At 44.5% G+C, this 20,101-nt stretch overlaps 1 protein-coding gene across 1 annotated transcript in view; it reads right to left on the reverse strand.

Annotated features, from left to right (window-relative positions):
- Positions 1-466: 466 nt before the first annotated feature.
- Positions 467-20,101, reverse strand: part of LOC115476686 (uncharacterized PE-PGRS family protein PE_PGRS46-like) — a 53,755-nt gene continuing 34,120 nt past the window's right edge. The window contains exons 4-9 of the mRNA XM_030213204.1: positions 15,556-15,660; positions 14,073-14,219; positions 10,597-10,657; positions 7,949-8,009; positions 4,685-4,728; positions 467-735 (exon numbers count right to left, since the gene is read on the reverse strand). Coding sequence (XP_030069064.1) covers positions 679-735; positions 4,685-4,728; positions 7,949-8,009; positions 10,597-10,657; positions 14,073-14,219; positions 15,556-15,660 — 475 coding nt within the window. The 3' untranslated portion in view covers positions 467-678. The remainder of the gene's footprint in view (positions 736-4,684; positions 4,729-7,948; positions 8,010-10,596; positions 10,658-14,072; positions 14,220-15,555; positions 15,661-20,101) is intronic.

Consider the following 20,101-nt stretch of genomic DNA (forward strand, 5'->3'; position numbering starts at 1 on the left):
GGCCACCTCCCCCCCCCCCCCCCCCGCGAAAGGACACACCTCCCCCCCCCCGGCGAAAGGACACCCCCCCCCCCGGGTGCATTTTTACCTGCTGGGGGGGTGCCGCACGCCTGTCTGCTTCGCTCGTTTCATGCTCCCTCTGCCCCGGAACAGGAAGTAACCTGTTCCGGGGCAGAGGGAGCACGGAACGAGAGGAGCAGACAGGCGCGCGGCACCCCCCCCCCCCCCCCCCCCCCAACGGCACCCACCGCCCCCTCCCCCCTAGGAACGCCACTGAGCTCATGTCGTGAATGGCCTATGGTTAGCCAACAGATTCAGGGTACACTACCAGTCTCTTCTACCCTGAACTGGATGCAAAGTATTAGATTTTCCAAACTCACAGGTGAAAGGAGCAAATAAAGAACATGAGGCCTCTCGTGAGGATGAAAAATATTATTAATAAGAATATGAAATAAAGCATCCCAAAATGCGATGTTCTGTTCTCCAGAAAGTCTTAAAAGCTAAATGCAATGAGAAGTTGTACAGTTGAAAGAATAGCTTGATAATTACCAACAGTTGGATTCAAATGTAAATTCATCAATTTTAAAATAAAGAGCACAATAAATTAATTGTTTTCATTGCAGCCTTGCTTGAATCAAAACAGTAGAAGAGTGGAATGGCACAGCAGGCAAACGCAGCTTAAACATAACACATCTTCTGTCCATAAGCCGTGGGAATATTGAGCAGGAGACCTTTCTAAAAGAAAGAAAAATACCATGTTTAAGTGTAACTCTCCTACAGTGCTGAAGTTTTTCTGTACATCGTTTTGTCATTTTAGTTTGATTTCTATCATTGTACGTGTTTACCAGAGGAGAAACGAAAGGGATCTTTCAGAGCTTCACAGGAAATAATTATCTCTGCATTTTCATCCGTATGTTGACATCTAGGGGGCTAATTTTGTAAATACAGGTCCTAATATTTATATGCTGAATACGGATATGAATGATTAGAATACCAGCATTTATGCGTGTAAATGCTATTCTGTCAATTTCCCTCTAATTCTATAAAAGTCGCCAACCATTGTGCATGCGCCCAATTTGCACGCACAATTTAATTCAATAACAACCTAATTACTACCAATAATTGGCTTCTTAGCAAGCACTTATTGGCACTAATTAGAATTCATTGGAATTTGCGCATATAAATTTAAGCACTGGATCTGTGCCTAAATTTTACACAAGTAAAAAAAAAAAAAAGGGGTGCGTAAATGTGTGGGTCATGAGTGGAATGGGGGCGTTCCTAGCATTTACATGTGTTGCTGTAGAAAAACGGGGGACACAGACCCAATGTAAGCATGTACATTTGCTTCACATTTCAGTTGGAGCAAATGGTCACTCCAAAGTTAGATGCAATTCCCGGGCGTAAGCACTATTCTATAAACCGTGCCTAACTTTAAGCATTGCTTATAGAATAGCGCATTTTTCAGCGCCAAAGTTTTTGGTGCCATATATAGAATTCACTCTTATGTGTATTAGAGAGTTGCACGGGGACAGAAATCTAACCCGTCCCTGCTGGAATCTAACCTGTCCCCACCCATCCCCACTGGAATTCTACCTGTCCCCACCCATCCCTACTGGAATCTTACCTGTCCCCACCCATCCCTACTGGAATCTAACCTGTCCCCACCCATTCCCACTGGAATCTTACCCATTCCCACCAGTCCCCACTGGAATCTTACCCGTCCCCACCCATCCCCGCAAGAATTTAACCCATCCCCACCCATCCTTTCAAGAATTTAGTGGTACCTAAAGAAAAATTCTGGTCGGCTCTCTGTCTGAGTTCGAGCCGCACCACTGCAGGCAAGGAAGGAATGGAAGTTGGAGTTGGAACACTCTGGTGCGCACATGTAAGACTCGTCTCTGATTCGCTGGCACTGTGTGCTGAGAGGTTGTCACATGCACATGCCAGTGGGTCTGGTGACCTCTGATACCCAAGCCTGTGTCAGAGCTGGGGACTGGCATCAGCCTAGGAGCAGAAAGGATTAATGGAAGACTTTCCACATCTGCGCTGTTAAAGTAAGGAGAAGGAGAGGCAGCACTCAAAGAACTTGGTACTTGGTAGGTGAGAGGCTGTGGTGGAAGTGCAGCTTCCATTTCCACAGGAACCCTGCAGGGACCGCTTCCATCCCCATGGGAACCCTGCAGAACTGCTTCTGTCCCCAAGGCAAACCTGCAGCCCTGGCGGGGATTCATGCAGATTCCGCAGGATTCCCAACGAACCCTGTTCCCCTGCAAGTCTCTAATGTGCATATCTTGCACGACACATATTTTACAGGTGCATAGATATACACAAGGGAGGAGCCTGAGCAGAGCACGAGCAGGACTCACTCTTGTGTGTATAACTTATCTCCGGCATTTAGGTGCGTTCACTTATGCCAACTCCATTGCTGGTGTTACTGCTTGTACCTAGATTATAGATGCTAGTATTTCTATAAAGCAATGGTGCTCAAAAATGTTTGGTCTTCAAGGTCTGCAACCCAGTCGGAATTTCAGTATTTCCCCATTGAATATGCATGAGTTCTATTTTCATGCATTGCATCTATTGTGTGCAAAAAGATCTCATGCATATTCACTATGGACATCCAGAAAACCTAACTGGATTTCGGCCCTTGAGGAATGATCCCGAGCACCCCTGCTGTAAAGGAAAGTAAGTACCTAATTCTCTTATAGACTAAGTGGCATATGGGCACACTCTAGGCACTTTAAATATACATTTTTAGAATAGCTCTTTCTGTTGTGCACCAAAGGCTATGCATTTTTCTTTATAGGGAACATATGGGGCATCTTCTAGCCTTCATAAAACCAGCCAATTTTCAAACATGTTTATATGTTATTAACATGAGCTGTAAATCAATGATATTGGCTATACTGAGCCACTCTGACCAATGTTCAGCAATATTTAACTGGCCTGGAATGGCTCCAGGCCAATTAAATAGCACTTAACCGGCTTGATAGCCAGTTATCTCCCATTGAGTATTCGCAATCAGTGGCTAACCAGCTATATTGTGTGATATAACTGGCTATCCGTGAATATTCAGTGCTTTGCCGGCCGAGTTATGTGGCCAAATTGGCCTGCCAAAATAGCAGGTCTATCTTTGGCTACTATAAACTGTGAAGAATAAGGGGCTGTCCCATCCTGGGTAGGCCACTAGGTGGCGCTGTTCCCATAGAAATGGGGGGAAATGCCCAGGATGAGTCACTAGAGAGAGCCAGTAGGGGAATGTATAGTTGGAGGTTGCTAGGACCATGGAGAGTTCTGGGCTGGAAACAGGTGTAGGGGGTTATGGGCTGGGTCCTGCATGGAATTAGGAGGAAGAGCCTAAAGGGATGGAGAAGCTAATCAATGGGGGAAAATGGAGGAGTGGCCTAGTGGTTAGAGTGGTGGACTTTGGTCCTGGGGAACTGAGTTTGATTCCCACTTCAGGCACAGGCAGCTCCTTGTGACTCTGGGCAAGTCACTTAACCCTCCTTTGCCCCATGTAAGCCGCATTGAGCCTGCCATGAGTAGGAAAGCGCGGGGTACAAATGTAACAAAAATAAAATAGATACTATTGGAAATTCTACATGGAATGTTGCTACTATTGAGATTCTACATGGAATGTTGCTGCTATTCCACTAGCAACATTCCATGTAGAAGGCTGCGCAGGCTTCTGTTTCTGTGAGTCTGATGTCCTGTGCAGGATGTCAGACTCACAGAAGCAGAAGCCTGCGCGGCCACATTGGTGATCCGCAAGGGCCGACTTCTACATGGAATGTTGCTAGTGGAATAGCAACATTCCATGTAGAATTTCAAATAGCAGCAACAGTGGAGGAGTAGCCTAGTGGTTAGGGTGGTGGACTTTGGTCCTGAGGAACTGAGTTTGATTCCCACTTCAGGCACAGGCAGCTCCTTGTGACTCTGGGCAAGTCACTTAACCCTCCATTGCCCCACGTAAGCCACAGTGAGCCTACCATGAGTAGGAAAGCAAGGGGTACAAATTTAACAAAAAAAATTAACCACCTTATACCTGCCTGACTGGTGAAAGAGAGGAGAAAAGAGCTGGCAGCTGGAGAAAGAAAATCCCCTTGAAGGTACTGGCTGGATTCTGTGGACTTTTGATGAACTGTGTGTAAATAGAGCTATTTATTAAGAACAAGGAACTAGCAGCCAGGGGCTGGAGGACAGAGTTGTACCCTCAGAGTGAGGGAAGAACATCCTGTTCAGGCCAGAGGGGCTGTTAGCACTGGGCCCAGGTGTCTGTGTGTGAGGGCTCAGTGGGGAGATCGCTGTGAAGGTGTTTATGCTGGAAGAAGTGTGCCCAGGGGGCTGGAATAAAGAGCTGCCTGATAAATATGCTGTTGTTGAGAACTGTCTAATCTACATCTATTTTGCATATTAAGAACAAGGTCACCCTGAGTGAACAAGGGACCTAGGCTCCTGAAGGTTGGTGTGTCCAGGGTGCATCTCGGTTCATATTGGGCAATCAATTTCTTATATACTTGGACATTGCATTTTAAAATACAAATCTGTAACAGCCCCTTTTCATCTTTGAAATTTTACACCTCTTTATGAAATAGAAAATGCCGACGATGGAGTGAATAGAAGCAAAAACACAGTAACTTCAATCCAGGTCAATATTCTGATCATAAAACATGGTCTGACTTACTGGAGTATACTGGAGAGCTCCATTTGGACCAAGTGGGAATGTAGCTATATGGAGAAAAAGAAAAGGCATTAAAACTAGGAACAGACTGCAACTGCTGCATTGCATTTACTAGAATCCTTAGGTATTATAATTATTGGGATATTGCTTGAGGGGAATCATTTGAACAGATTAGGCAATGTGATTTTATCTTAACTATTACTGAGGAGTATAGGTGACATTTGTTCTCAGTAACAGTGGCATAGTCGCGGGTGAACGTGGGTCGGCAGAGGCCCACCTACTTTGAGTGGGGCCAGGGGCGAGCCCATCCAGCAGTTCCACACACCACTGGAGAAGCTGGCAGGGATTCCCAAGCCCCGGCAGCTGAAGACCTCCTCCTCCAGATCCCCCAGACCGTCTGAATGCTGTGGCTATTGGTGGCCGTGCTCCCAGCTGCTGACGCGGGCACCCTCGCACTTGCTTATTTCTTGCACATGCTCAGTTCATGTGTGAGAGCTGAGTATGTGCCGATGCTGGCATCAGCAGCTAGGATTGTGGTCGCTGGCTGGCACAGCATTCCGATGGAGGAGGTCTTCAGCTGGCGGGACTTAGGGATTCCCACCAGCCAAGGTACTCATTTTTTACTTTTGGAAGGAATTGCCATCCATTCACTCTGTGGGCCCACCTCTTCCACCCGTAAGTAATATATTAATATATAGCAGAGAATGGCTAGTCTACCCAGCAACATGGCTAGAATTGTACCTGCCAGGTTACCTCTTCTTGCTAGATAGAACTTCAGTTACTGTTTATGTGTCATGAAACACTTTGTAAAGTTTAATTTACCTTCACTCCTTATCCCTTTTTTTTTAGTAAAATTTCTGTTTTATTCTGCTTTTTATAATAATTATCAAACAAGTTGTTTTTCTCTCTAGTTAAAGGTCACATAGGTTGGATTGTTATAAGGTTTAACCGACAATGTTCATGAGGTAACTAGTAAAACCTATCCTTGCTCTAAGCTCTACAAATTTAACGGTTGTACGGGGCTCATTTTCAAAGCTCTTATAGGTTACTATGAAACTTTGTAAGTCTAAGTGCTTGGAAAATACGCCCAACATTGGTTTGATTTGGTAAACTATACCAACACCATTAAGAAGTCTTATTAGTAAATAGGTCCCATTGGATAAAATGGGACCTGCGATGAATAACATGTATTAAAACATGTTTAGATATGTCCTGCACTAGCCTTAATTGTACAAGGTGCTGAAGAGGCACATTTATAAAGCTTTTCGACTTACAAATTTAGCTGCTGGCTAAATTAGACCCAGATATTCAGTGTCAGACCCTGTCTGGATTCCAGCACTGAATATCTGGGGTTTTGGCATGCCCAAAAGCTATCCAGGCATGCCATACCTGCATAACTGCACAAAGTGGAGGGACAGTCAGTCCCTACGTGCGTCAGCACGAGAGAACCCAAGGAGTAGGGTAGATTGGTTCTTCTAAAATCCCAATGGAGACACTTGTTCAAAAGGTGATCTTTATTGACATAACCCAAAACGACTCAACACAGCAGCTCTGTTTTGGCATCGAAACGCCTGCTTCAGGAGTCTCGCGGTGTCCGTTGTGCGAAGCAGGCAGTAATACCAAGATCACGTACGACCTTAAATGAATAGAGTAGGTCCAAAGTTTGTGAACTCGAATGGAACTTCTGTCAACTGGAAGCCAAAAGAAGTTACATGCGAGTTCACAGGCTATGGACCTAAAGTTTAAGGTGGTACGTGATCTTGGCATTACTACCTACCTCTGCACAACAAACGCCACGAGAGTCCTGAAGCAGGCGTTTTGATGCCGAAACACAGCAGCTGTGTCGAGTCATGTTGAGTTGTGTCAATAAAGATCACCTTTTGAACAAGTGTCTCCCTTGGTTTTGGAAGAGCCAATCTGCCCTACTTCTTGGATTCCCTCATACCTGCATAACTGACCAGACATAGTTAAGACTTGCTCCATGGTGACGTTATCCACTTTAATTTGTTTCTTCTTCTATGCTGGATTTTTGGTGTCATTTTTGTTGCAAATAAAAGTAATACAAAAAAAGGCTGTATTTTATTGGCAGTGCTGGTTCTGCCCCTAGCACTAACCAGAGAATGCCGTGGCAGTCAGAACAGAAATTCAATGGTGTTGTATGGTTAAGTGCACATGAATTTCAGCTCCTGGAATGGTTAGTACAATTTACCCGGGAAGGAGCTTCTCCTGCCAGGTTCAATCTCTTTGAGTATCCACCTGAAGAACTTTACATTATCTTCTGTTGTCTAGCAAAAACGTTCTAGAATTGTAAAATTATTTTTATAATGCATTGTCTTACATCACATTCAAACAATAGGCATATATGAGACAAGAAGAGTCATCGTTTAACGCCTCCATATCCTATAACATTCTAAAACAGCAACAAACGATATCTTTGATTTTGTGTAAATATTCTTTCTTAGGGTTTGAAAAGTGGATTTTGAAGGAGAGGTTTGTCGTCCACACTTCCTTTTTTTTTTTTCTTTCATGTTGTTAACTTTTCAATTTAACATTAATGATGGACAATAACTCAACTATGTCTGGGCACCATTTTTCTTAGCCACTGGAGGGCTGTATGCAGGGCCGTGCCTAGGGTCTCCGGCGCCCCCCTGCAGTTGGCGCCTCCGGCGCGCCCCCCGTTGGCACCGCGCCGCTCCCCCCCGAAAAGAATCGCTACACTGCCCGCCCTCTTCTCCCCAGATCCTTTTCCTTTTTTTTTTTGTTTAAATTTACCTCTGTCCAGCGGTGTAGCGTCAGTGAGAAGGAGGCAGCGCTCCCCCGCCCCGACGTGTCTACTAGACTTCTTCCCTTCGCTAAGTGTCCCGCCTTCTTCTGACGTCATTTCTGACATCAGAAGAAGGCGGAACACAGCGAAGGGAAGACTAGTAGACACGTCGGGGCGGGGGAGCGCTGCCTCCTTCTCACTGTTGCTACGCCGCCGGACAGAGGTAAATTTAAACAAAAAAAAAAGGAAAAGGATCTGGGGAAAAGAGGGAGAGGTAAGCATGGTGCGGCGCCACCCCAGAGGATGGCGCCCTCCTGCCATGCTTACCTCGCTTACCATGTTGGCACGGCCCTGGCTGTATGATTCCTTTCATCTTATGTATTCACATTTGCAAAGACTGGAATGAATGGCCGCTTAGAATGCAAGTCTGTACTAAAGAGATATACAGCAGAATGATAAATCACAGAGGCTAAAAGAAGAGCATGTCAAAGTGAAGACCATACCGCTCACAACGCTCAGCATTCCATTCAGGAGAGCAACCATGATGTCAGTCACTGGGCACATCTGCATGAAAAGAGATTGTAGTAAAATCAGGGGAGTAGCCAGACTTCGGCGGGAGGGGGGTCCATGGCCCGAGGTGAGGGGGCACATTTTAGCCCCCCCCCCAGCGCCATTGCCATTGCCGACCCCCACCGCTACCGCCAACAACAACAACTTTGACCCCCCCCCCCACCGCCGCCCCTCTCGACCCCCCTCCTGCCGCTGCCCCTCCCCCGCCTACCTTTGCTGGCGGGGACCCCAACCCCTGCCAGCCGAGGTCCTCTTCTTCCCGCAAAATGGCTTCGTTCAGTTTCTGAGTGACCTCCCGTTTCGCGGGAAGAAGAGGACCTCGGCTGACGAGGGTTGGGGTCCCCCGCCAGCAAAGGTAGACAGCGGGTTGGCGGCGTGAGGGGGGGGGTCGAGAGGGTCATCAGCAGGGGGGTCCAGGGTCAAATCTACGGGGGCCCCACGTAGCTACGCCCCTGAGTAAAATGTTCCATCGATGAGACTATAGACTTTCGAATGCCCCATTAATAAAGTTCTCTGCATCAACAGGCCCTACAAAGCAGTGGTAAGCCCAATATGGGCTTACTAAATGCTATCCCAGAACTACTGCCAGACCAACGCAGCCACTGGCGATAGTTCTGGGTCGAGTGTTTACCATTTCCGGCATGCCGGGAAATTTTTTTTTGTAGTGTGGCACTAACCTGGTGCTAATCGGGCATCGCTGGGTTACTTCAGTGGGTGGCGGTAAGTGCTTCCCGCCACGTGGTAAGAGTTATCTTATCACATGGCTATTTTTTTTTTGTGTGTAGGGGGGCATTTTACCTGTTGCAGAAAAAAGGGCCCTGGTGCACAGGAGAAATGGCCCTGCACCATTACTACAGGGTCTGTTTTCCCACAGCTTAGTAAAAGGACCCCCTCCTGATGAATTTTGATTCTCTGAATATATTAAGGCTTTCCGATTTATGGTTTAATTAGGCTGAGAGAGTTTCAGCTTTCCTTGACAATATCATATGCTGCAGGACGACGATTAAGCATATTTCAACCTTCCAAGTCAAACCAAATCCGGAGGGATTTTCTCCATTTAACAATTGGATATACACTCTACTGATAATAGAATGTTTTTTAATGGATTTACAGTAAACCATATTGTAAAGGGAAATCCAGGAATAGTCAAAGAGGGTCATAAGCTACTACAGTAAAAATATATTAGTTTATAGTGTTTTGAGCCTCCTTTAGTAATGTGTTAACCAGTGACCCCTGGATTCTGTAAATGGCGACTAAAGTTGCGTGCGCAAATCAGTGCATGTAGCTGATTTGCGTGTGTAACTTAAATGCTTAACAAGCCAATCAGCACCAATAATTGGCTGCTATCAACTAATGAAGATCCTATTATGACTGTCTGATTTTATAGACCTGAATACATTAGACCTGAAGTTGAGCGTAAATATAATGAGTAATTGAATGCTCCCTTCACTATTTGAAATTATAAGTTGCTGTTGTTGACTTGATCAACTAATTATTGGCATTAATTGGCCTTAATTAGGATTTACACACAGATTGTATTCTATAATGATCCGTGCGTCAATCCTAAAATGTGTAAATTTGGGGGGGGGGGGGTATAGCTAAGGGTGTTCTGGGGGCATTCTAAAATTTTCTGCACGTAAATACAGAATTCAGCCAAACCATGCCTAAGTTAGTTGCCGGCATTGATTTAAGCTTTTAGCAGGTATATTTTCTGGCACCTGAAGTTAGGCGCAGTTTATTCCCTAAGTGCTAGTCTATAAAGGACGTATACCCTTAATAGAATGGTACTCAGCATATAAAATGGTCATCAAAGATTTTTAGGCACCACTTATAGAATTTACCCCCCTAACATCTTAACACACATTAGTCTAGATCAGGGGTTCTCAACCCAGCCTTGGGATACACCCATCCAGTTGGGTTTTCAGGATCTCTACATTTGCATACAACAGAGGCAGTGCATGAACATCTATCTCATGCATATACTTAATGGAGATCCTGAAAACTTGACTGCCTGGATGTGACCCGAGGACTGGGTTGAGAACCCCTGGTCTAGGTTAATATGAATTAACACATTTTAAATAATTTAAGGCTGTGAACTTAACTCAAATTAACACGAGTTAATGAGCATTAACACAAAAGAAGGCGCTTTGTTAAACTTGGTTACATCGATCTTAACTTGGCACTGTTAAAAAGGGGTGGTTGAAATGGTTTTGATTAAATCAGAAATTAACTGGTGCAGAGAGGAGTTTGGATAATCAAAGCCAAGCTAAGGCATGGTCAATGCAGATAAATTTAGACCATCTTTCATTCAAGTTTGCATATTTGTAACAGACGTCAGATGCCGCTATACACTCATTTCCGGTTATATGAATTTATCAAGGTGAATATCCACATAATCCAATACAAAGGAAATTTTAATATAATAAAAATAGGTTCTATTTAGATAAAGGTGGAATGAATGGCAACGAATATCAGTGCACATGTTCACAGAGCGTAACTTGGATTCAAACTGGGTTACAGACACCCCATTCCTGTCCGGGAGGCTTTCCTTTTATTTCAGAGAAGATGAGGACGAACTTACCACCTCTGGCAAGACCTTATTAAGAAGGGGCTGCAGTAACTGTGGAACATTTCCTTGCACACTGTATAGAAAAGTAAAACAAGGGTCAAAACGGCAGGTGGAAAATGTATAAAGCCCAAAGAGCATAACTGGGTTTCTTTATGCACTATTTCTGCTTCCATCTGAACAGATAACTTACACCGTTGCATTTATTTATTTACAGGCATTTGATACACCGCTAAGCGCAAAGAAGCATCAAAGCAGTTAACAAAATACAATTTCAGAGAGAATAAGGACATAAGAATAACCATACTGGGTCAGACCAATGGTCCATCTAGCCCAGTATCCTGTTTCCAACAGTGGCCAATCCAGGTCACAAGTACCTGGCAGAAACCCAAAGAGTAGCAACGTTCCATGTAGAACCCCAAACAGTAGCAACATTCCATGTAGAACCCCAAAGAGTAGCAAGATTCTAGAATTCTAAAGAATAACAAGATTCCATGCAGAAACCTAAATAGTAGATCACCCAGAACCGCACGTTCAAGTATCTTGGATAGGAAAGGGAGGAGGGAGAAACAGTTTATGCAGGACCCTGCTGAATATTGGCCAGGACTCACATAACTTTTTTAAAAAAATTCCCCAAGCCTCCTCACACCCCTGAAACAGCCCCCTCCTTCCTGTCCACCTCCTCCAGCCCATGAGCCAAACCCCCACCCCAGAATGGCTCCCCAACTCCCAATCAAGATGAGTCCCCTTGGGCCTACTTGTATCTCTGGAGGTCCATGTGAGGTCAAAGGGGGCAGGAGCAAAGTCATTAAGAAATGACTGCCACGACTTCTCACAGCAACTTGAGGTACTACAAAAGTACCATGAGAGGTTGCAGCAGCCATTTTCTTATGCAGCTACAAGGGGCAGGAGCGAGTAGGCTTCGCTCCTGCCCCCTTTGCCCCACTTGGACTACCAGGGATACAGGTGAACCTGGGGGGTGCCTATCTGGACCAGGGGTTTAGGGGAGCCATTCTAGTGGGAAAAGAGGTTGTGACTCGCAGGCTGGAGGAGGGGTCAAAAAAGGAAGGGTCTGCTTCAGGGAGGCAGAAGGAGGCTCAGGGAATTAAAAAAACAAAAAAGAGTCACGCAGGTCTCAGCCAATATTCAGTGCCAGAACCCACGTAGTTAAACCAGCCAAGTGAGGACAGCTAAGTTTAGTTGTGCAACAGATGATATTTAGGTGTGGGCCTTTGACATGGTGTAAATGCTCGCCCCTAAAGTTAGACGCTCAAATACCAACTTACGCTAGCATTATATAACGACCTCTGTTCCCAACTTGTTATAGAATTCTTGCTTAGTGCTCAATTTTTTTTGCAATCAACTTTTGGTACCCTTTCTTGAATCTACCCCTAAGCAACTTGTGCACATGCATTATTAGAATAATGCTGAGTCCTCACAGAGCATTTACACACGCATAAATGCTAGTATTCTAGAATTCAAATACATATTTGCCCTCTAATTATATAAAAGTCTTCAATAATTACACACACAATTTAATTGAATAATGAGCCAATTAGCGCCAATAATTGGCTTTTTAAGGAGCAATTATTGGTGCTAATTGAAATCAATGAATATGTATGTGTGTAAATATAGGTGTGTGATCTGCACCAAAATTTTACGTGTCCCGGAAAAGGGGGCATGGAAATGAGGGGATCATGGGCATCTTGGGGTGGAGCATGGGTGTGGATTCGAGTTACGGGCACAATTATAGAATAAAGGAGTTCCGCACGTAAATTTAGGTGGAGCACTTGCACCATGTTTTCTATAGATTTGAAGGTTTGCATAGAGTACCATCTTTGAATATTTCTTAAATTTGACTTGATTGAATATATTCCAATCCCCCCAAAACCCAGTTTTGTCTAGGATCATCAAGCTAATAGAACCCTGTAGAAACAGTACCTATCTAAAGCAGTTGTCTTCATTAATTTTTAAGCTGGGGGTGACTATCCAGCTTATTTTCGAAAGAGATCGCCGGCCATCTTCCGACACAAATCGGGAGATGGCCAGCCATCTCTCAAGGCCGGTGAAACCAGCATAATTGAAAGCCGATTTTGGCCGGCCTCAACTGTAGTCCATCGCGGAGCCGGCCAAACTTCAAGGGGGCATGTCGGAAGGGTAGAGAAGGTGGGACAGGGGCGTGCTGGGGCGTGCTTAAGAGATGGCCAGCTTCGCCCGATAATGGAAAAAAGAAAGCCGGCCCTGACGAGCATTTGGCCGACTTTACTTGGTCCCTTTTTTTTCAGGTCCAAGTCTCAAAAAAGTGCACGAACTGACCAGATGACCACCGGAGGGAATCGGGGATCACCTCCCCTGACTCCCCCAGTGGTCACTAACCCCCTCCCACACTCAAAAAAACAACTTTAACAACATTTTTGCCAGCCTCTATGCCAGCCTCAAATGTCATACTCAGGTCCAGCGCAGCAGTATACAGGTCCCTGGAGCAGTTTTAGTGGGTGCAGTGGACTTCAGGCAGGCGGACCCAGGCCCATCCCCCCCTACCTGTTACACTTGTGGTAGAAAATGGGAGCCCTTCAAAACCCATCCGAAACCCACTGTACCCACATGTAGGTGCCCCCCTTCATCCCTTAGGGCTATGGTAGTGGTGTATAGTTGTGGGGAGTGGGTTTTGGGGGCTCAGCACCCAAGGTAAGGGAGCTATTCACCTGGGAGCTATTTTTATTTTTTAATTTTTAGAAGTGCCCTCTAGGGTGCCCAGTTGGTGTCCTGGCATGTCAAGGGGACCAGTGCATTACAAATGCTAGCCCCTCCCACGACCAAGTGCCTTGGATTTGGCCGGCTATTAGATGACCAGCCTCGGTTCCCATTATCGGCAAAAACTGAGGCCGACCATCTCAAACCCGGCCATCTCTGACATTTGGCCGGCCCCAACCGTGTTATTGAAACGAAAGATGGCCAGCCATCTTGTTCAAAAATACGGTTGGCCCCGCCCCTTCGCAGCACCATCCTCGGAGATGGGCGCCTTTAGAGATGGCCGGCCCCATTCGAAAATGCCCCTCCACGGATACAAACAGAAGTATAGCTGCCAAATATTTTCCCACGTGGGGCCCATGAATCTGCCGACCAGCATATGCCCATGATATTTAGTCCACCTTGAAACGTTTCATGGTTGATTAAATATCATTTTTATTTTGCTGAAGCATCATAGATTACATGACTCCTGAAGCAGGTGATTATTCGCTGAAACACGGCCCCGTGTTGTGTCTTGAAATACCATTGACACACACTGGTCGGCAGTGTCACCTCAAGGAGGTAGGTCTTTCCAAATGCATTCTCTTTTTCAAGCATTGACCTTCCAGCATACAGTCCCCCCCCCCCCCCCCCCCCCCCATTCACTTCTCCCTTTCTGTCACAAATTTGGGTATAGAGGCAGAATAACAAAAGAGAAAAGAATTAAATAATACTGTAGGAAGGAAATCTCTTCAGCCCACCCATTCTGAAGCTTGACGTTAATGTCTCCAAAGGTAGCCTGACAATTCTCCGCAATTAACTTGGGGCTTCCGTCTTTGTCTGTAGTCATGTGGGTCACTGCTGTAATGCTTACACCCACTGAGGTATGCAGGTTCTGACCCATAGGGCTGAAAGAAGTAAAAACAAAACAAAACAAAAATCAAGTTAAATTCTCTTTTGTTGACAATGACGACTTGACAGCTTAAATCAGTTTGAACAAACACTGGACCGGTAAGCAAGGCTTCCTATTGAATGTCTATAGGATTTCTACTTGGATGTCGGGACTAATTTTTGTAAATGGACAGAGATGGGACAAAATTCAAAGAGGACTGAGATAAATAAGGCAAAAGGATGGGATCAAAGGAAAACATCACATAGACGGGTTTCATCTGCATGGAGGGACAGGAGCCATCCTAAACAAACCCATAGAGGAGGTAACCTGCATGCTTGGCACGGACTAGATGGACCTTGCTGGTCTTTATCTGTCATTACTACTACTACTGCTTATCATTTCTATAGTGCTACTAGACGTACGTAGCGCTGTACACTTGAACAGGAAGAGACAGTCCCTGCTCGATAGAGCTTACAATCTAATTTCTGTTACTATGGGGCATAAATATCTGGGGATAAAGTCAGCGGTGACCAGAAAAACACAGATTGCCACCGGCTGAATATCAATCCCTCCATTTTTTAAATTTCTGATTTAATTTTAAAGAACTGAGAGGTAAGCACAATTGCCACCTCGGTCATTCATCCAAACTTTAGGTCAAAGCAAGTAGTTACCAGGCATTTATGCTTTCCTCAAAATAAGCGCTAATGCCGATGATTAGATTTATATTTTTTAAGTACGTATGTATTACCATTGTAAAACTGGAAATATGTGCATTCTTTTCTGGCCTATCCAAACAAGATGTAGAAAGGTAGTGGGAAGTAGGCCTTGAACTCAAGAGACCAGGACAATAATGTTAGGTCTTAAAAAATCTTTATTAATCAAAGACTCAACACAGTACCTGCCTCAGGAACCTTTTCTAATGAATATTTATCAAAATTTCCAATATCGAGTCTTTCTTGGGCAATGGTACAAAAGATTTGTCTTTGACAGATGTTACTGATAGCGTTAAATTGTGCATCTGTTTATGAGACATACAGATTTAATGCTATCAGTAGCATCCGTCAAAGGTCTTTTTCAAGATTCGATATTGGAGATTCTGACATATATTCATGTAGGAAAGACTCCTGAGGCAGGCCAATGGCCAAAACATGAGCTTGTGGTCTACTTCCTACTACCTTTCTACTTCTACGTCTCTCTCATAGGATTTTAGTGTTCTTCTGCCGAGGTACATTTTCACTGGATCTATCCAAACAAGATCCATAACACACCCCCTTCTAAACCATGCACGCTATTGACACGTGTAGGGCATTAAAAATGTGAATATGGTGCAAATGAACTCCTACACTACTCACTTCTGGCCACCAACCTCCATTTGACTTTGTAGAGACAGCTGCATCCTGTTGCCAAATAAAGGTATCAATGACACTTTGGGTGCCGTAATATCAAGGATTTTTAAGCTGAATGAAAAAAAATTGGAAATGTAAAAAGAGAAATGAATTCATTGCAGTAACTTCATGAACATTTATAAGGTGCATTTGTTTGTTACACTTGTATCCGGTGCTTTCCCACTCATGGCAGGCTCAATGCAGCTTATATGGGGGTATGGAGGGTTAAGTGACTTGCCCAGAGTCACAAGGAGCTGCCTGTGCCTGAAGTGGGAATTGAACTCAGTTCCTCAGGACCAAAGTCCACCACCCTAACCACTAGGCCACTCCTCCAGTGTTGCTGCTATTGGAGATTCTACATGGAATGTTGATATTCCACTAGCAACATTCCATATAGAAGTCGGCCCTTGCAGATCACCAATGTGGCCGCGCAGGCTTCTACATGGAATGTTGCTAGTGGAATAGCAACATTCCATGCAGAATCTCCAGTAGTAGCAACATTCCATGTTGAATCTCCAGTAGTATCTATTTTATTTTTGTTACATTTGTACCCTGCGCTTTCCCACTCACGGCAGGCTCAATGCAGCTTACATGGGGCAATGGAAGGTTAAGTGACTTGCCCAGAGTCACAAGGAGCTGCCTGTGCCTGAAGTGGGGATGGAACTCAGTTCCTCAGTTCCCCAGGACCAAAGTCCACCACCGTAACCACTAGGCCACCCCATTTTCCCAATGACTGCATTAATCTGTATACTGTAGGTTCCAGAAATGCAACATTGCTGTGGCACTTGATAATTGGAATTCACTACTCTTATTCTAAGATCTGATCTAAATGCTTCCACACAGAAAGAATAGTGAAGTAAACTTAGGAACCCTTTTACTAAGCCGTGTTAAATGCTAAAGTGTGCCTAACCGCGCGTTAATTATTTTTCTTTTTGCGTATATGTGGGGGCATGCCAGAGGCAGAGAGTAAGTGTTCCTGCACAAACCAGCTACCCCGGATTCTATATATGGTGACGAATGCTGCGTGCACAAATTGGCACCAATTTGCCTGAGAAACTTAATTGTTTCCTTTGGGCGCCATGGTGGCAGGCAGCCGAATACGACAGCAATAAGTTTAAAGTGGTTCCTCCTGAGGAAGTGTAGAGAAATGCGATCCAGCATTGAGGAACCATGCTGTACATGAAATGAAGTTTTCTGCCTGATAAGGTGTTAACATAGTAACATAGTAGATGATGGCAGAAAAAGACCTGCACGGTCCATCCAGTCTGCCCAACAAGATAACTCATATGTGCTACTTTTTGTGTATACCCTACTTTGATTTGTACCTGTGCTCTTCAGGGCAGAGACCGTATAAGTCTTCCCAGCACTATCCCCGCCTCCCAACCACCAGCCCCGCCTCCCAACCACCGGCTCTGGCACAGACCGTACAAGTCTGCCCAGCACTATCCCCGCCTCCAAACCACCAGTCCCGCTTCCCACCACCGGCTCTGGCACAGACCGTATAAGTCTTCCCAGCACTATCCCCGCCTCCCTACCACCAGCCCCGCCTCCCAATATTGACTAAGCTCCTGAGGATCCATTCCTTCGGCACAGGATTCCTTTATGCTTATCCCACACATATTTGAATTCCGTTACCGTTTTCATTTCCACCACCTCCCGCGGGAGGGCATTCCAAGCATCCACCACTCTCTCCGTGAAAAAATACTTCCTGACATTTTTCTTGAGTCTGCCCCCTTGTTTGTTCGTGCCGCTTTCTTCCTGAAGCTACAAAGTGGCTATACATTTAAGTATTTTCAGCGTCGTCCATGATTGGAATTGGAACATAACAACGGAGAAAAGAAACTCACTAACTCTTGGGATGTATTACTAGTGACAGTGAGAGATATTAGCTTGGACATTTCTTGTTACAGTCCTTTTTTAAGCAAGGAACGACATTTGAATATTTTGTCTATATGAAATATCTATGATATAAGATCTGTGTTTAGATATCATAGGATGTTGAACAATATTAGATAACCGCATGAAAATCAGATTGAGTTCACATACATTTTTTTCATATTTGTAGCATGGTATGTAAGTGGTATGAATGGTGTTGAATGAGAGTGGTTACTTATTAGTAGATGTCATTTTGGTGACATATTGAAACAATAAAATAAGATTTTTTTAATATATTTGTTTCACTAGAGTCTTTTTGGTAACGCAAAACTTAATTGTTTAACAAGCCAACCAGCGCCGATAATTGGCCACTAACAAGCAATTATTGGCACTGCGACCAATTAGAATTTACGCATGCAACTTTCTAAGTATATTCTAAAAAGTGGTGCATGCAAATTATAAAATATGATCTCAAAGGGGGTATGGCCATGGGAGGGGCATGGCAGGTCATGGGCATTCCTAAAAATTACGTGCATTGTTATAGAATATGCTCGATCTGCACCTAGGTTAGGCATGGGCTTTACACCAGGTTTTAGTCGGTGTAAATAGCCACACCTAAATATTAGTTACGGTGATGAGTGCTACATGTATTCTATAAACCACACCTAACTTTATGTGGCTTATAGAATAACATTAAGCGCATTTTTTGGCTCTGATTTTTAGGTGCCCCATATTGAGTCTGATCTTTAGTGCATGTACATTACTATGAGCTAACTAGTTAGTGAACAGTTAACGTGAGTCCTTACCACCTCCTAAATAGGTAACATTATCATACGGCCATTAATGAAAGTAATAGAAATAAGGAGTTTTTACGGTCTTGGTAAAAATGGACTAAGCACATTGGAAAGACCCATGTAAAGACGCCCTAAGGCTATTTTGTTACCTTAGCTTAGTAAAAGGCCCCTTCATTATCACTGAAATAAACAATAATTTAGTAGGGATGCTTGGTAGAGATGTTTTGTGTTCTTTCCTTTGGTTTTTATGTTTTTTTAGTTTTCTATTTCATTGATTTTTTTTTGTTTTGTTTCAGTTTTTGTTCTATCAAGAGATTAAATGAAAAATGAAATGACATTGTATTACGTAATTGTATTGTTTTGATTTCCTACTTTTTCTATTAATGGCCATGTGCTGATGTTGTCATTAGCGTGTGGCCATTAAACAGAATTACCGTGGGAGCTCTTACTGACACCTATTTTGTAGGCGGTAAAAGCTCATGCGGTAATCCTGCACTACCCCACACCCTCCCCCAGCCCCCTTCCCCGGAACTACCAAGAGCAACTTTGGCATTCAAGTGAGACCTGGGCAGCAGTGATCCCCATCTGCTGCCATCCTGGTCAGAGCTAGAAATCAAAATGGCAATGATGACCCTTAGCAGTGGTTTTGCAATATTACTTCTAGGGGGGTCATCGTCCATATTCACTTCATATATATGAAAAGATATCCCATAGCAGCAGTACCACAAGATTACCTCTAGGGGTCATCAGCACCATTTTGAAACCTATTGCCTACCTAGATGGCAGCAGAGGGAAATTGTTCCTGCCCTGCACCCACTTGAACATCAATGCTGCCCTGCTAGATCCTGGGAGTTTCAAGGGTGTGTAGAGGTTAGAGCACTGGGCGATGGGGTTTCACTGCAGGGCAGGGTTTGGAGTCAGCAGGCAAGGTGTTGTGTCTGGGAGTTTGGGTTTGTCTGGGGACTCAGGTTTGTTTATCTGGGGGGGGGGGAGTGCTGTGGTGTTGATCAGGGGTTGGGTTTGTCTAAGAGGTTGGGTGTGTCTAGGGGGTTGGGTTTGTTTATCAAGGGATGTCTGTGTGTTGATCGGTGGATCAGGTTTGTCTGAGGGAGCGTCGGGGTCTCAGTCAGGGGGGATGTTGTGGTTTTGATCAGGGGATTGGGTTTGTACGGGGGAGGGTCAGACTATTGATTGGGGGGTGTTTGGTTTGTGGGAAAAGGGCGCCTGATACTGTGGAGATAGATCTGACCTTGGGAGAAATCAGGAATGGGTGGTTCAGGTAGCTGTACAGCCTTTTAATGCACTGCCACAGTGTTACATGGCTGAGCCAATAGCACGAATGGTCTATATTATCAGCCCAAGCATATACTTGCCTAATTTAGGCGCATACATTTGCACCACATTTCAGTTGGGACAAATGGCCATGCCTAAACTTAGGCACGATTCTCCGGCATAAGCACTATTCTAGAAATCACGCCTAACTTTAAGCATGGCTTATAGAATAGCACTTTTTCAGCACCATATATAGAATTCATTCCATAATCTGTATATAAATGTGAGCACCTTGGTTACAGGATTGTCCAGGAAGTGCCCAAATTCTTTCTTCTCGAGTCAGTCCAGAAGGCGGCTACAAAATTGGTAAGTGGTCCTGGACATAGAACATATAGGGACAGGCTTATGAACCTCAACGTGTATACACTGGAAGAGAGGAGGGAGAGAGGGGATATGATAGAGACATTTAAATATCTTGGGGGCATTAATGTAAAGGAAGTGAGCCTTTTTCAAATGAAGGAAAACTCTGGAACAAGGCGGCATAAGATGACGCCAAGAGCAAATAGACTTAG

The sequence above is a fragment of the Microcaecilia unicolor genome, chromosome 8 (assembly GCF_901765095.1).
Source record: "Microcaecilia unicolor chromosome 8, aMicUni1.1, whole genome shotgun sequence".
Taxonomy (NCBI): Eukaryota; Metazoa; Chordata; class Amphibia; order Gymnophiona; family Siphonopidae; genus Microcaecilia; species Microcaecilia unicolor.